Source organism: Nerophis ophidion, linkage group LG17, assembly GCF_033978795.1.
Source record: "Nerophis ophidion isolate RoL-2023_Sa linkage group LG17, RoL_Noph_v1.0, whole genome shotgun sequence".
Lineage (NCBI taxonomy): Eukaryota > Metazoa > Chordata > Actinopteri > Syngnathiformes > Syngnathidae > Nerophis > Nerophis ophidion.
Window position 1 is genome coordinate 5269579 of NC_084627.1, and position 16839 is coordinate 5286417.

The 16839-nt window shown below is 41.8% G+C and overlaps 1 protein-coding gene across 3 annotated transcripts in view; it reads right to left on the reverse strand.

The window, feature by feature from the left end:
* Positions 1-16839, reverse strand: part of antxr1b (ANTXR cell adhesion molecule 1b) — a 77750-nt gene that overhangs the window by 22882 nt on the left and 38029 nt on the right. For all 3 annotated transcript variants that reach the window (XM_061875807.1, XM_061875806.1, XM_061875804.1), the window contains 6 exons: positions 12403-12472; positions 12226-12304; positions 4668-4763; positions 4550-4594; positions 4262-4354; positions 620-787 (listed from right to left, as the gene is read on the reverse strand). In XM_061875807.1, coding sequence (XP_061731791.1) covers positions 620-787; positions 4262-4354; positions 4550-4594; positions 4668-4763; positions 12226-12304; positions 12403-12472 — 551 coding nt within the window. The remainder of the gene's footprint in view (positions 1-619; positions 788-4261; positions 4355-4549; positions 4595-4667; positions 4764-12225; positions 12305-12402; positions 12473-16839) is intronic.

Here is a 16839-nt window from a genome sequence, read left to right on the forward strand (position 1 = left end):
CTACCGCGTGTCCCTTTTGGAGCCTATCTCAGCTACAATGGGGCGGAAGGCGGGGTACAAGTCACCACCTCATCGCAGGGCCAACACAGATAGACAGACAACATTGACACACTAGGGACCATTTAGTGTTGACAATCAACCTATCCCCAGGTGCATGTCTTTGGAGGTGGGAGGGGCCTATCCCCAGGTGCATGTCTTTGGAGGTGGGAGGGGCCTATTCCCAGGTGCATGTCTTTGGAGGTGGGAGGAAGCCGGAGTACCCGCAGGGAACCCACGCAGTCACGGGGAGAACAAGCAAACTCCACACAGAAAGATCCGGAGCCCGGGATTGAACCCTCGACCTTCGTATTGTGAGGCATGTGCACTAACCCCTGCTTCACCGTGCTGCCCTGATTTGAAACGTAATAGGTACAAAAATCTCACAATGGCTGTCATTTTTTCTTTCTTTCTGTTTTTGCCCCGTGTAGAAAAAGTTAGGACACCCCGTATTTAGAGGTTATCGACCATCTGCCTTTTTCAATGATGTTGACATGTATGGGTAGGTTGAATAATACGTGTTGTAGTTTATAAGGGTGTCCTGAAGTCTGTTTATATTGTGATGTAATGTAAGCAAAAGCACCTTGATGGGGGAGTACCACTTGTGAGGGTGGGCGGGTTTTCGCAGGTGGTAGTGCAGCCGCGATAAAGGCGGAAGATCGGGTTCGTCTTCGGGCATCACAACCCGAGCGTTCTTTGCTTTTTCCAGCTTGGCTCCTTCCTCGGTGGAGCCTCTGTCACCCCAGCGCACCTGCAAGGAAACAACCAAATCTGATCGTACACGTATTTGAACTACTCAAAATGTGTAGCGGTCCATTTCTGGCGCCTTTGTCTGTTTGTATAAAGCTCATAAGTTGAGGATGAGTTATTGAAATAACAGGACAGAAAGTAACAGGAGTACAGGCATTTAAGTCCCATTTTAAAACTCATTTGTATACTCTACCCTTTAAATTGACCGCCCTTTTAGACCAGTTGAACTGCCGTTTTTCTTTTCCAGTCTGCCCCCCTCTCCCTCGTGGAAGGGGGGGGTGTCACAGGTCTGGTGGCCATGGATGAAGTGCTGGCTGTCCAGACTTGGGACCCGGGGTGGACCGCTCGTCTGTGCATTGGTTGGGGACATCTCTGCTCTGCTGACCCGTCTCTGCTCGAGATGGTCTCCTGCTGGCCCCACTATGGACCGGACTCTCACTATTATGTTAGATCCACTATGGACTGGACTTTCACGATTATGTTAGATCCACTATGGACTGGACTCTCACTATTATGTTAGATCCACTATGGACTGGATTCTCACAATATTATGCTAGATCCACTATGGACTGGACTTTCACTATTATGTTAGATCCATTATGGACTGGACTCTCACTATTATGTTAGATCCACTATGGACTGGATTCTCACAATATTATGCTAGATCCAATATGGACTGGACTTTCACTATAATGTTAGATCCACTATGGACTATACTCTCACAATATTATGCTAGATCCACTATGGACTGGACTTTCACTATTATGTTAGATCCACTATGGACTGAATTCTCACTATTATGTTAGATCCACTATGGACTGGACTCTCACTATTATGTTAGATCCACTATGGACTGGACTCTCACAATATTATGCTAGACCCACTCGAAGTCCATTGCACTGGTCGCCCTAGGGGCGGGGGTCCCCCACATCTGCGGTCCTCTCCAAGGTTTCTCATTGTCATCCCACTGGGTTGAATTTTTCCTTGCCTTGATGTGGGCTCTGAACTGAGGATGTCGTTGTGGCTTGTGCAGCCCTTTGAGACACTTGTGATTCAGGGCTATATAAATATACATTGATTGATTGAGTGAGTGAATTTTATCCATCTTAATAGCATGTGATTCAATAATTAAATAATCAATAATTAATAACAGTGATTCAACAACAGAATAAATAATATTTAAAATAGTTTGGGTAACAGGACTGTGCTGAGATTTTAACCCTCACCCTCCAGTCTTAGATGAAATAATCAGCCATAGTTACAGAAAAAAAAATGTATTTTTGGCTTTTCTCTTGGCCTGCACCAGATCTGAATGATGCAACGTCCTGTGTACCATGTGACTAAAGTGTGAATTCTAATTAAATTGGTTAGTCTTTTCTTTAAAAATTTATTTTTTTAATTATACACAGGTTAAGAAGTAACACAACTATGTAAAGAAAAAAAAAAACATTTCTGATGTTTTATGGTACAGTGTACAGTAACAGTGAAGGCATGTCAAATTGTATTTAGCAAAGTGAAGAACACTTTGCTAAATTCAAACAAAAGTATTTTAAAAACCTCTAAAGGCTTTGTGTCCACATGCGTGGACAGCACCTTTTAGCTCTTATTTCCAAAATTGTGTACACTACTAAATTGGGGTCTTATGGCCACTTATGTGGACACTTATACTGCCATCTGGTGGTGTCAGAAGAGTATTAACATACAATGTAATTTGGGAAAAAAAGTGTAAAAAAAAGAATTAGCATGTCACTAAACATGAAGTACACATCTGTGTACTTATGGACTAAGTACATCATATAAAAAGATGACTCTTAGTTTTTATTTTAATTAGGGTGCAATAAGTCCAAATAGCTAAGAGAAATTAAAAAAGCATGTAAACAAACAGCTTGGGCCTCAAGAAGTTAAAGCTTGATTTTAAAGTGTGTTTATACATTTTATTTTCTGATTGGGTGGAATGGCTGGTAAGTCACTCTTTTTCACATCAAAATTTCAGGGAAAAACAAACTGTCAGCACATTTGGGGTAAAAAGTGGTTATGTCACAAAAAAAAAAGTGAATCCTTTCAGCAAATACATGATGCATATTTTCCAAGGGTGTGCAGTACTGAGACATCTCCTTGACTTTTCATCACCCAGGACAGATGTGCGACCCCTCTTGACCTCTCGTATGTGCTGTTAAGTGAAAGTCTGCTGTCGTGATGCAGCACAGCCTCGCACTCGCTGCAAAGTGCTGACAGATGTGGTCACAGGGCACCGACGCCAGAGGAGGAAATACTCTGGAGCATCACAACATGTCATAGCGACCCCCAGGCGCCGTGTAAGTATGTGCCCTCGTGTCCTCAAGCAAACAGTGGAAGTAGAAAACACTTGGAAGGTCACCCCCTGAGCATAATTGACTGTAATGATGTCCCAGCAGTAATGTGTCCCTAGAGCCTGATTTTCAGCACCGAAGAGGCCTGCCTTACTTGTTTGCTCCACTTTTGAGAGGCGGGGCACACAAGAAAAGTTACAGGTTTTCATGGCGTCGTCAATCAATCAATGAATGTTTATTTATATAGCCCTAAATCACAAGTGTCTCAAAGGGCTGCACAAGCCACAACAAAATCCTCGGTTCAGATCCCACATCAGGGCAAGGGAAAACTCACAACCCCACCCAATGTGAATGACTATTAGAAACCTTGGAGAGGACTGCAGATGTGGGTAACCCCCCTCCCCCTCTAGGGGAGACCGGATGCAATGGACGTCGAGTGGGTCTAGCATAATATTGTGAAAGTCCAGTCCATAGTGGATCTAACATAATAGTGAGAGTCCAGTCCATTGTGGATCTAACATAATAGTGAGAGTCCAGTCCATTGTGGATCTAGCATAATATTGTGAGAGTCCAGTCCATAGTGGATCTAACATAATAGTGAGAGTCCAGTCCATTGTGGATCTAGCATAATATTGTGAGAGTCCAGTCCATAGTGGATCCAACATAATAGTGAGAGTCCAGTCCATAGTGGATCTAACATAATAGTGAGAGTTCAGTCCTGGTATGTTGTTTCTCCTTATTCCTGTAATCCCTCTCCTCATTGTGTTCGCTTCATAGTCCCTCTAAGGTAAAGAATATTTTGTGTTGGACTTTTTGCTGTGCTCAGTCCGACCTGGCCGTTTTCCCTGCCGACCACTGAGGAACCTGTTTTTGTTTGTTTATTCATGGTGTGCACTTCTGCCCCATCGCCTTCTGTTACACTTTTTGGACTTATTTCATATTCCCCTTTTTGTAATTCTACCTTGCCTCCCGCCTCTGCACCCTGGGGTCACCTCCTTGATCAGGTCTTAACAGCAAGATTGTTCTATAAATACCTGTATGCCTCCAAAGTTTGATTCCAAATTTTCTGGATTTATCCCGAATACACAAAAACAAGTACCGATTGGCGAGAAAATGTGGTTTTGAATTGCAGCCTCAATGTTATCTTATCTTAAGACCACGCGTACCTCCATTCTTTTGATGCCTCCAACGCCGCGGCCTCCGTAATACGAGGCGTCCACTGTGGGCCATCTCTTCTTGTGAAAGTCATCCTCGTCGTCCTGGGAAGAGAAGGGAGGTTGCACACTTATATCAGAGCAAGGTCAAGCAATATTTTTAAAGCCCTTGTTTTTTTCATGCAGGACTATGCTACAAACCCAGTTCCCCCAAAGCATGAAAGAACCCATTCAAACCGGCAGGTAAGACAAGAGTATATATACAAGATGCATGTCTATAAAATGGTATGAATCCCTTACCGAGAAATCGTCCTCTATCGGTGGTGGTGGTGGCTCATGAATGACCTGCATGGCATCATGACAGGTTTTAAAAGGGTCCTTCTAAAAGATGACTTAGTTTTACTGCGCTCGAGCTTACCACGGTGCAGCAGAGAGGCCAGAACCACCACAGCAGAGCAAAGATGAGCAGGAGCAGCAGGATGAGCAGAGCAATCGCCACAAAGGTCCCATCAGACTGGTCAGAAAAACACAATCATGACTTATTAGATGTTCTAATATCTTGACTTTTATGTGGAAGCAGGCAATGATCGAACACCGTCCGTACAGCCAAATCTTTTAGTCGTGTTTGTTATGTGTGCTTAATTTGTTCTTAGAACACACACAGAACCATGAACAGCTCAGTGTCTGTATCTTCCTTTGGGGCAGGATGAATCTATCAATCCCTGCGCTGATCACACTATGAGAGGTGTTACTTCGGGTTTGAGACAAAACTAAAGGGCCAACGAAAGTTGCGAGTGCCAGCACTATTGAATTCAGGAAAGAAGTCGTAGCAAAGTACAAAGGTACATCTACACCATGGGTGTCAAACTCTGGCCCCCGTGTAATTTCATTTGGCCCTTGAGGCAATATCAAATTAACATTAGAGCTGTAACACCACATTCACCGCTAATACTCATACTCCTCAACCCTCCCAATTTACCCGGGAGACTCCCAAAATTCAGTGCCCCTCCCGATTTCCACCCAGACAATAATATTGGGGGCGGGCCGTAAAAGCACTACTTTTGCCGTTCTCTACATGTCGCCACGTCCGCTTTTCTTCCATAAAAACAGCGTGCCGGCCCACTCACATAATATATGCGGCTCACACACACACAGAAGTGTGTGCAAGGCATACTTGGTCAACAGCCATACAGGTCACACTGAGGGTGGCCGTATAAACAAGTTTAACACTGTTACAAATATGCGCCACACTGTGAACCCACAGCAAACAAGAATGACAAACACGTTTCGGGAGAATATCCGCACCGTAACACAACATAAACACAGCCGGACAAATACCCAGAATCCCTTGCATCACTAACTCTTCCGGGACGCTACAATATACACACCCGCTACCACGCCGGCCCACTCACATAATATATGCGGCTCACACACACACACAAGTGTGTGCAAGGCATACTTGGTCAACAGCCATACAGGTCACACTGAGGGTGGCCGTATAAACAAGTTTAACACTGTTACAAATATGCGCCACACTGTGAACCCACAGCAAACAAGAATGACAAACACGTTTCGGGAGAATATCCGCACCGTAACACAACACAAACACAACCGGACAAATACCCAGAATCCCTTGCATCACTAACTCTTCCGGGACGCTACAATATACACACCCGCTACCACGCCGGCCCACTCACATAATATATGCGGCTCATACACACACACACAAGTGTATGCAAGGCATACTTGGTCAACGGCCATACAGGTCACACTGAGGGTGGCCGTATAAATAAGTTTAACACTGTTACAAATATGCGCTACACTGTGAACCCACAGCAAACAAGAATGACAAACACGTTTCGGGAGAATATCCGCACCGTAACACAACATAAACACAGCCGGACAAATACCCAGAACCCCTTGCATCACTAACTCTTCCGGGACGCTACAATATACACCCCCGCTACCACGCCGGCCCACTCACATAATATATGCGGCTCATACACACACACACAAGTGTATGCCAGGCATACTTGGTCAACAGCCATACAGGTCACACTGAGGGTGGCCGTATAAACAAGTTTAACACTGTTACAAATATGCGCCACACTGTGAACCCACAGCAAACAAGAATGACAAACACGTTTCGGGAGAATATCCGCACCGTAACATAACATAAACACAATCGGACAAATACCCAGAACCCCTTGCATCACTAACTCTTCCGGGTCGCTACAATATACACCCCCGCTACCACGCCGGCCCACTCACATAATATATGCGGCTCATACACACACACACAAGTGTATGCAAGGCATACTTTGTCAACAGCCATACAGGTCACACTGAGGGTGGCCGTATAAACAAGTTTAACAGTTACAAATATGCGCCACACTGTGAACCCACAGCAAACAAGAATGCCAAACACGTTTCGGGAGAATATCCGTACCGTAACACAACACAAACACAACCGGACAAATACCCAGAATCCCTTGCATCACTAACTCTTCCGGGACGCTACAATATACACACCCGCTACCACGCCGGCCCACTCACATAATATATGCAGCTCATACACACACACACAAGTGTATGCAAGGCATACTTGGTCAACGGCCATACAGGTCACACTGAGGGTGGCCGTATAAACAAGTTTAACACTGTTACAAATATGCGCCACACTGTGAACCCACAGCAAACAAGAATGACAAACACGTTTCGGGAGAATATCCGCACCGTAACACAACATAAACACAGCCGGACAAATACCCAGAACCCCTTGCATCACTAACTCTTCCGGGACGCTACAATATACACCCCCGCTACCACGCCGGCCCACTCACATAATATATGCGGCTCATACACACACACAAGTGTATGCAAGGCATACTTGGTCAACAGCCATACAGGTCACACTGAGGGTGGCCGTATAAACAAGTTTAACACTGTTACAAATATGCGCCACACTGTGAACCCACAGCAAACAAGAATGACAAACACGTTTCGGGAGAATATCCGTACCGTAACACAACACAAACACAACCGGACAAATACCCAGAATCCCTTGCATCACTAACTCTTCCGGGACGCTACAATATACACACCCGCTACCACGCCGGCCCACTCACATAATATATGCGGCTCATACACACACACACAAGTGTATGCAAGGCATACTTGGTCAACAGCCATACAGGTCACACTGAGGGTGGCCGTATAAAGAAGTTTAACACTGTTACAAATATGCGCCACACTGTGAACCCACAGCAAACAAGAATGACAAACACGTTTCGGGAGAATATCCGCACCGTAACACAACATAAACACAACCGGACAAATACCCAGAATCCCTTGCATCACTAACTCTTCCGGGACGCTACAATATACACACCCGCTACCACGCCGGCCCACTCACATAATATACGCGGCTCATACACACACACAAGTGTATGCAAGGCATACTTGGTCAACAGTCATACAGGTCACACTGAGGGTGGCCGTATAAACAAGTTTAACACTGTTACAAATATGCGCCACACTGTGAACCCACAGCAAACAAGAATGCCAAACACGTTTCGGGAGAATATCCGCACCGTAACACAACACAAACACAACCGGACAAATACCCAGAATCCCTTGCATCACTAACTCTTCTGGGACGCTACAATATACACCCCCGCTACCACCAAACCCCGCCCCAACTCAAACTCGCCGCCGAAAAAAGGCATTACATTTATGTTTTTATTAGGGTCCGCAGGCCCATGGCAAAGGACTCCAAAGGATTTGACCCCCTTAACATGCTTCAAAACTCACCAAATTTGACACACACGTCGGTATAGCAAACCTTCCCAACATATTAAGCAACCAATCCCCCAAAATTAAAATTGCGCTCTAGCGCCCCCTAGGAAAAAATTACAGACAAAACTGCATGTAACTTCTGTTAGGAATGTCATAGCGAGATGAAACAAATACTCCTATGTAGGTCTGAGTTAGACCCAATTTTCATACACTCACTTCTTTCAGCAAAAATCTACAGGAAGTTGGCAAAAACCCCTTCAAAATGCAATTTTCGCAAAAAATGCAATTTTTGCCTCTTTACGCTGTAATTTGACCCCTTCAAACTGCTTCAAAAGTCACCAAACTTGGCGCACACATAAGGACTGGCGAAAATTGCGATCTAATGAAAAAACCAAACCCCAAAACTCAAAATTGCGCTCTAGCGCTATTTCTGAATAAAACACTGAAAAAACTGCGCCTAGGAAGAAAACACAGGCAAAATTGCTTGTAACTTCCGGTAAGAATGTCGTAGAGACATGAAACAAAAACCTCTATGTAGGTCTCGCTTAGACCTACATTTCATAGATTGACAACCCCCAACAAAAATCAACAGGAAGTTTGCAATCCCCCCTTCAAAACAAAAGTTTTGTAAAAACCGGTCACCTTTCTTCAAACATTATCTCCTCTGAGTGCGTTTGTTGTTTTGGCTTCAAACTCGCACAGGAGAGAGATTGAACCCTTCTGATTAAAAGTATAGAACAGAGTTTTGATAAGTTCTCAGGTTTTGATTTTACGCGCCTGCAAAGTACCCCTTTTAAACACATATACCTTTATACCTTTTAATTTCCTTCCTCTTCTTTCCTGACAATTTAAATCAATGGTCAAATGTTTTTTAATTTATTGTAAATAATAATAAATACATTTTAATTTAATTCTTCATTTTAGCTTCTGTTTTTTCGACAAAGAATATTTGTAAAATATTATACTTATTATGATTCAAAAAAAAAAAAAATATTCTGGCAAATCTAGAAAAATCTGTAGAATCAAATTTAAATATTATTTCAAAGTGGATTTTAACCTATTTAAAACATGTCATCAAATTTTTTAAATTAATCTTAATCAGGAAAAATTACTAAAGATGTTCCATAAATTCTTATTTAAATTTTTTCAAAAAGATTGGAATTAGATTATTTTTCTCTTAATTTATCTCGGTAGAATTTTGAATTTTAAAGACTCGAAATTGAAGAGAAACTATGTTTCAAAATTTAATTTAATTTTTTTTCGTGTTTTCTCCTCTTTTAAACCATTAAATTAAGTGTTTTTTCATCATTTATTCTCTACAAAAAACCTTCCGTAAAAGGAAAAAAAATGTACGACGGAACGACAGACAGAAATACCCTTTTATATATATATATACATCCATCCATTTTCTACCGCTTGTCCCTTACGGGGTCGCGGGGGGCGCTGGCGCCTATCTCAGCTACAATCGGGCGGAAGGCGGGGTACACCCTGGACAAGTCGCCACCTCATCGCAGGGCCAACACAGATAGACAGACAACATTCACACTCACATTCACACACTAGGGCCAATTTAGTGTTGCCAATCAACCTATCCCCAGGTGCATGTTATGTAGGTTTATTTATTAAAGGTAAATTGAGCAATTTGGCTATTTCTGGCAATTTATTTAAGTGTGTATCAAACTGGTAGCCCTTCGCATTAATCAGTACCCAAGAAGTAGCTCTTGGTTTCAAAGAGGTTGGTGACCCCTGCTATAGATATTCCCTGTAAAATGTGGATTTCCTTTATTATGGGAACAATTGCTTCCTTTTTTCCGTACGATTCAGCTTTTTTTTTTTAGCCGAGGTAGTGCTGTATTTACACGCACTTACAGTAAGTAGTGTCGGGTCCCGCTCTGACTCACATACTGTACGTCTTGGTAACAACTTGCTTTTACGACACACTCTCACACAGCTGCGTAAAACGTATTGCTTTTTCCCAGCAGTAAATTTTGCATGCCGTTCCTTAAAATACAGTCCTTTCCCTCCATAGGATGTCCCCAGAGAATGATCTGGACACGATCAAACCCTCCCAGGGCAAAAAATAGGGACTGCAAAGGTAGTGTTTTCACAAAGGCCTAAGTATAATTGATAGCAGACTTGGATGTCTGCAATTGATGACTAAAATATGTCTCCATTCCATTTGGCAGTTAAGGTGACAGCCGACCTGGCCTGGCCAGAGCAAAGAATGTCTGCTCAGAGTAAACATTTTCTTTTTTTTCGCGTGGGGGCGGGGGCTTTTTATGGCTGCTAATATTACAAACCCTGTTTCCATATGAGTTGGGAAATTGTGTTAGATGTAAATATAAACGGAATACAATGATTTGCAAATCCTTTTCAACCCATATTCAGTTGAATATGCTACAAAGACAAGATATTTGATGTTCAAACTCATAAACTTTATTTATTTTTTTTGCAAATAATAATTAACTTAGAATTTCATGGCGGCAACACGTGCCAAAGTAGTTGGGAAAGGGCATGTTCACCACTGTGTTACATCACCTTTTCTTTTAACAACACTCAATAGACGTTTGGGAACTGAGGAAACTAATTGTTGAAGCTTTGTAAGTGGAATTTTTTTCCCATTCTTGTTTTATGTAGAGCTTCAGTCGTTCAACAGTCCGGGGTCTCCGCTGTCGTGTTTTACGCTTCATAATGTGCCACACATTTTCCATGGGAGACAGGTCTGGACTGCAGGCGGGCCAGGAAAGTACCCGCACTCTTTTTTTTATAAACCGACGCTGTTGTAACACGTGCTGAATGTGGCTTGGCATAGTCTTGCTGAAATAAGCAGGGGCGTCCATGAAAAAGACGGCGCTTAGATGGCATTGTTTGTTGCTCCAAAACCTGTATGTACCTGTCAGCATTAATGGTGCCTTCACAGATGTGTAAGTTACCCATGCCTTGGGCACAAATACACCCCCATACCATCACAGATGCTGGCTTTTCAACTTTGCGCTTATAACAGTCCGGATGGTTCTGTTCCTCTTTGGTCCGGATGACACAATGTCGAATATTTCCAAAAACAATTTGAAATGGGCACTCGTCAGACCACAGAACACTTTTCCACTTTGCATCAGTCCATCTTAGATGATCTCAGGCCCAGAGAAGCCGGCGGCGTTTCTGGATGTTGTTGATAAATGGCTTTCGCCTTGCATAGTAGAGCTTTAACTTGCACTTACAGATGTAGCGACGAACTGTATTTAGTGACAGTGGTTTTCTGAAGTGTTCCTGAGCCCATGTGGTGATATCCTTTAGAGATTAATGTCGGTTTTTGAAACAGTGCCGTTTGAGGGATCGAAGGTCACGGTCACTCAATGTTGGTTTGCAGCAATGTTGGTTACATAGAGTGATTTCTCCAGATTCTCTGAACCTTTTGATGATATTATGGACCGTAGATGTTGAAATCCCTAAATTTCTTGCAATTGCACTTTGAGAAACGTTGTTCTTAAACTGTTTGACTATTTGCTCACACAGTTGTGGACAAAGGGGTGTACCTCGCCCCATCCTTTATTGTGAAAGACTGAGCATTTTTTGGGAAGCTGTTTTTATACCCAATCATGGCACCCACCTGTTCCCAATTAGCCCGCACACCTGTGGGATGTTCCAAATAAGTGTTTGATGAGCATTCCTCAACTTTATCAGTATTTATTGCCACCTTTCCCAACTTCTTTGTCACGTGTTGCTGGCATCAAATTCTAAAGTTAATGATTATTTGCAAAAAAAAAGTTCATCAGTTTGAACATCAAATATGTTGTCTTTGTAGCATATTCAACTGAATATGGGTTGAAAAGAATTTGCAAATCATTGTATTCTGTTTATATTTACATCTAACACAATTTCCCAACTCATATGGAAACAGGGCTTGTATTTAATTATGCATATTTTGGGGCGTGTGCTTTGAAACAAGGTTTTAAAATAACACTTTCCATCGTGTTTCCAAGTCCAAGTAACATAAAGCAGAAGGTGTATGCATGGCAGATGTTTTCCAAATCTTCCAAGATTTTAGGATCAGTGGGAGCGAAGGAGAACTTAAGAGTCATTAGGAGATATGACGTAGCATAGTGATGTCAGGCTCGTGTTGGAAAACAAAGATGGTGGGTTTGGTTTGGCTTTCTTCTCGCCCTCGGCGTGGTACTCACACAAGTGACAGCAGTGATGGTGACGGAGCTGGATATGAAACTCAGGCCGTTGTTCATGCTGACGTGGAGCGTGGCGGCCCTGCAGAGAAAAAGCAAGCGCGTGTCAATGAGAGGAATGAGGTTTCTCGACAATTTGCCGGGAATAAAAGAGTACGCGCTCATTAGAATAGTACTTACATTCCCTCCTTTTCCAAAACGGGAGCCGGGCACAGAAGGTAGGTGTCTTTCACCACCAAAGGCCTTTTCACTGTGCAAAGATAATTAAAAGCTTAGTTTATGGTTTAGTCCAGGGGCGCTCACACTTTTTCTGCAGGTGAGCTACTTTTCAATTGACCAAGTCGAGGAGATCTACCTCATTCCTATTTATAATTTATATTTATTTATTTATGAAAGACATTTTTTTTAACAAGTTAATGGTGTTTAATGATAATACAAGCATGTTTAACACACATAGATTCCTTTCTTTCATGAAGACAAGAATATAAATTGGTGTATTACCTGATTCTGATGACTTGCATTGATTGGAATTAGACAGTGGTGCTGATAACGTCCACATTTTCAAATGGAGGAAAAAAAAAAGTCCTCCTTTCTGTCCAATACCACATGAAAGTGGTTGGATTTGGCATCTCATTTGTCCAACTTGCATACTGGTTTTTAAACACTTTGTTATGAGAGTAGCATATGTGTGTGGCCCTTTAATGTCTGGCAGCAGGTGAGTGACGTCAGTGAGTGTGCGGGTGGGCAAGCAAGTGAGAAAGTGGTCACTGAGGGCGGGGGAGAAATACATTGGCATCAAACTCCGTAGCTTGCTAGCTTGTGCACGCTAGCTTTCTGAGACTCTTATTTTGTTAGCACAGGCAGGATAAAACAGGTCTTTTATGGTGAAGACAGGAACTGTGCAGTCGGTCTTTAGAGTTTTGACAGTAGGTACGGAGTCTCTAGAAATAAAATGTGTTTCCCTGCGTCCGCCCTGTTAGTGATTTTTTTCTTAAATATGAGCTCGCAGCAGCCAGCGTCATCTCACAAGATCCTCGGGTGCCGAGAATGTCAAACAACTGACGAAAGTGAAGTCTTGGTATGATTGATGATTGCTCATTTTTATGTCTATTTTTTAATGCCTGGCTTGAGATCGACTGACACACCCTCCGAGATCGACCAGTCGATCGCGATCGACTGGTCGACATAATAGGCACCCCTGGTTTAGTCATTTCAAACATAGTCAACATGTTACAAAAGAAATGAACAGGACATGTTTACATTCAATAATATGTTTGAAGGAGACAAACGTTGATTTAATCCTACCTCTCTCCATGTCTCAGTGATTACTGATAGTTTGTTCACTTCCTGTGTTTTAATGCGACCATTAGGAAATTTAAAAAAATGGTGTTGTGCCAATTGACAGATTGCTTTTAAAGGCCTACTGAAATGAGATGTTCTTATTTAGACGGGGATAGCAGGTCCATTCTATGTGTCATACTTGATCTTTTCGCAATATTGCCATATTTTTTTCTGAAAAGATTTAGTAGAGAACATGGACATAAAGTTTGCAACTTTTGGTCGCTAATAAAAAAGCCTTGCCTGTACCGGAAGTAGCAGACGATGTGCGCGTGAAGTCACCGGTTGTGGCGCTCCTTACATCTGAACATTGTTTACAATCATGGCCACCAGCAGCGAGAGCGATTCGGACCGAGAAAGCAACAATTTCCCCATTAATTTGAGCGAGGATGAAAGATTCGTGGATGAGGATAGTGAGAGTGAAGGACTAGAAAAAAAAAAACAGAGGCGAGGGCAGTGGGAGCGATTCAGATGTTAGACACATTTACTAGGATAATTTTGGAAAATCCCTTATCTGCTTATTTTAATAGAAATGTGTCGGGAGAAGTGTATGGTGTGTGTTTGAGTTTGAGTTTATTTCGAACATGCATGCAAGCATACAACATGATACATCACAATTTCCAGTTTCTCTTTTCAACATGTTCGAAAAGGAGTAGGAAGAAGCAGAGCATATTTAATCCCACCCCTTTTCTTTACATAACAGTTGCTAAAACTTTTGTTCACTTCCTGTTCTCAATGTATTCACAATGTATACTCCATAAGTAATAAGTAATCACAATACAAATAAATAAATAAATAAATAATTGGTGAAGTAAGTTTTATTCCATACGATGAGATAAATCAGATTATTTTGAGAATGAATGGGTGAGTAAAATCAGAATGTTTATCATGGTTCTTCATTTTTGTACTTTGTAAACACTTCCAGTTTGAAGAGTTTCTTGAAGTGGATCATATTAGTACATTGTTTGATTGCTTTGCTTAATCCATTCCATAATTTAATTCCACATACTGATATACTGAAGGTCTTAAGTGTTGTACGTGCATACAAATGTTTTAAATTACATTTTTCTCTAAGATTATATTTCTCTTCTTTTGTTGAGAAGAATTGTTGTATATTCTTGGGAAGCAGGTTATAGTTTGCTTTGTGTATAATTTTATCTGTTTGCAATTCCACTACGTCGTGGAATTTCAGTATCTTTGATTCAATAAATAAAGGGTTTGTATGTTCTCTATGCCCAACATCATGTATTATTCTAACTGATCTTTTTTGTAACAGTTAGTGAATGAAGTGTACTTTTGTAATTATTTCCCCATATTTCTACACAGTAACTCAGATATGGTAACACTAGTGAGCAGTAGAGAATATAAAGTGATTTTTGGTATAGAACATATTTGGCTTTATTCATTATTGATATATTTCTTGCAAACTTTATGTTGTATAATTTTTACATGAGATTTCCAGTTCAATTTATCATCAATCAGTATACCTAGAAATTTGGTTTCATTTACTCTTTCAATTTCTATTCCGTCTATTTGTATTTGTGTTTGACTTTCTTTTCTACTGTTACCAAATAGCATTATTTTAGTTTTACTGAGATTCAATGATAGTTGGTTTTTGTCAAACCATTTTTTTAATTTGTTCATTTCTTCTGTTATTATTTGTATTATCCATTGTGTGTTCTCTTCTGGGGCTTCACGGTGGCAGAGGGGTTAGTGCGTCTGCCTCACAATACGAAGGTCCTGCAGTCCTGGGTTCAATCCCAGGCTCGGGATCTTTCCGTGTGGAGTTTGCATGTTCTCCCCGTGAATGCGTGGGTTCCCTCCGGGTACTCCGGCTTCCTCCCACTTCCAAAGACATGCACCTGGGGATAGGTTGATTGGCAACACTAAAATTGGCCCTAGTGTGTGAATGTGAGTGTGAATGTTGTCTGTCTATCTGTGTTGGCCCTGCGATGAGGTGGCGACTTGTCCAGGGTGCACGCCGCCTTCCGCCCGATTGTAGCTGAGATAGGCGCCAGCGCCCCCCGTGTCCCCAAAAAGGGAATAAGTGGTAGAAAATGGATGGATGGATGGATGTTCTCTCCTGAACAAAAGGCTGTTGTATCATCCGCAAATAATACTAACTTTAAATCTCTTGTAACTTTACAAATGTCATTTATATAGAGATTGAATAATTTAGGTCCTAGTATTGATCCCTGAGGTACACCACAGGAAATATTTAGCATTGTAGAAGTGTGTTCGCCTAGCTGCACGTATTGTTTCCTGTTCGTTAGATAACTTCTTATCCAATTTAAGACTAACCCTCTGATGCCATATCGTTCCAGTTTTTTTATTAAAACATTGTGATTAATTGTGTCAAATGCTTTAGTTGGATCCATGAACGCTGCTGCCGCACGTGTGGTCATTAAATATGTATTCTGATATATGTTCTTCAGAGAAAATGAGCCAAGGTCAGTGAGTCTCAGTTTGAAAAATTCATTAATTGTATCATTTGTCGTTTAATAAAAAAATTAAAACGGGTCCCACAGACCCGAACACCACGCAGGTCATTAGATTATTTTTTTTCCATCACCATCTTTTTCACTTTGAAAGAACTACATTCTGTATTTCTACATTTGTTAATTGACCCCAGCTGTAGTGTGTTGTTTATAAGCTCGAAGTTGATCTCGAGGCGTTCTGCATGCAAAAGGAAAACTTTTACAAAGTGATAGTCATACAGCAACGAGACCAATCGCAAATTATTATTTTTTTCCGCCTTTGTCCCTAAATTCCTGCACTTCCCCTCTTGCAAGTGAGACAGAAGGCCAACGAGCAGGGCTGTGGTTTGTTTACACTTGGCCGAGGAGCATGGTGTGCAAAGACGCGGCTCCTTTTCGATGGGATCCACATTCCCCCCAACTTCAGACATCTGAGAAGGCCTGAGTGTTATACCAGCTGATCCTAAGCGGACTGGGGGCGGGGGGGGGGCAAGAGACCACTTTTCCTTTGCCCATCACCCAAAAAATTGGGCTGAATCTAAATAATGTGTTTGTGTTTTTGTACAGGAAATATCAATGTCATTATATTCAATTGTCAATCTTTCAAAGTTCATGTACGTAGCCCTTAATCAAAGACCACAATGACCTTATTCAAGATAATGACAGTCTTCTACAACAAAAGTGTTGTCAGTCCGGGACAAAACAGTTTTTAAAAACTTGGGTGTGCACTTTGGTGGGGTTTCGCTTAGCAATCACACTGGTATTTTTTATTTTGGAGTGAGTTTGGCAACATATTACATGA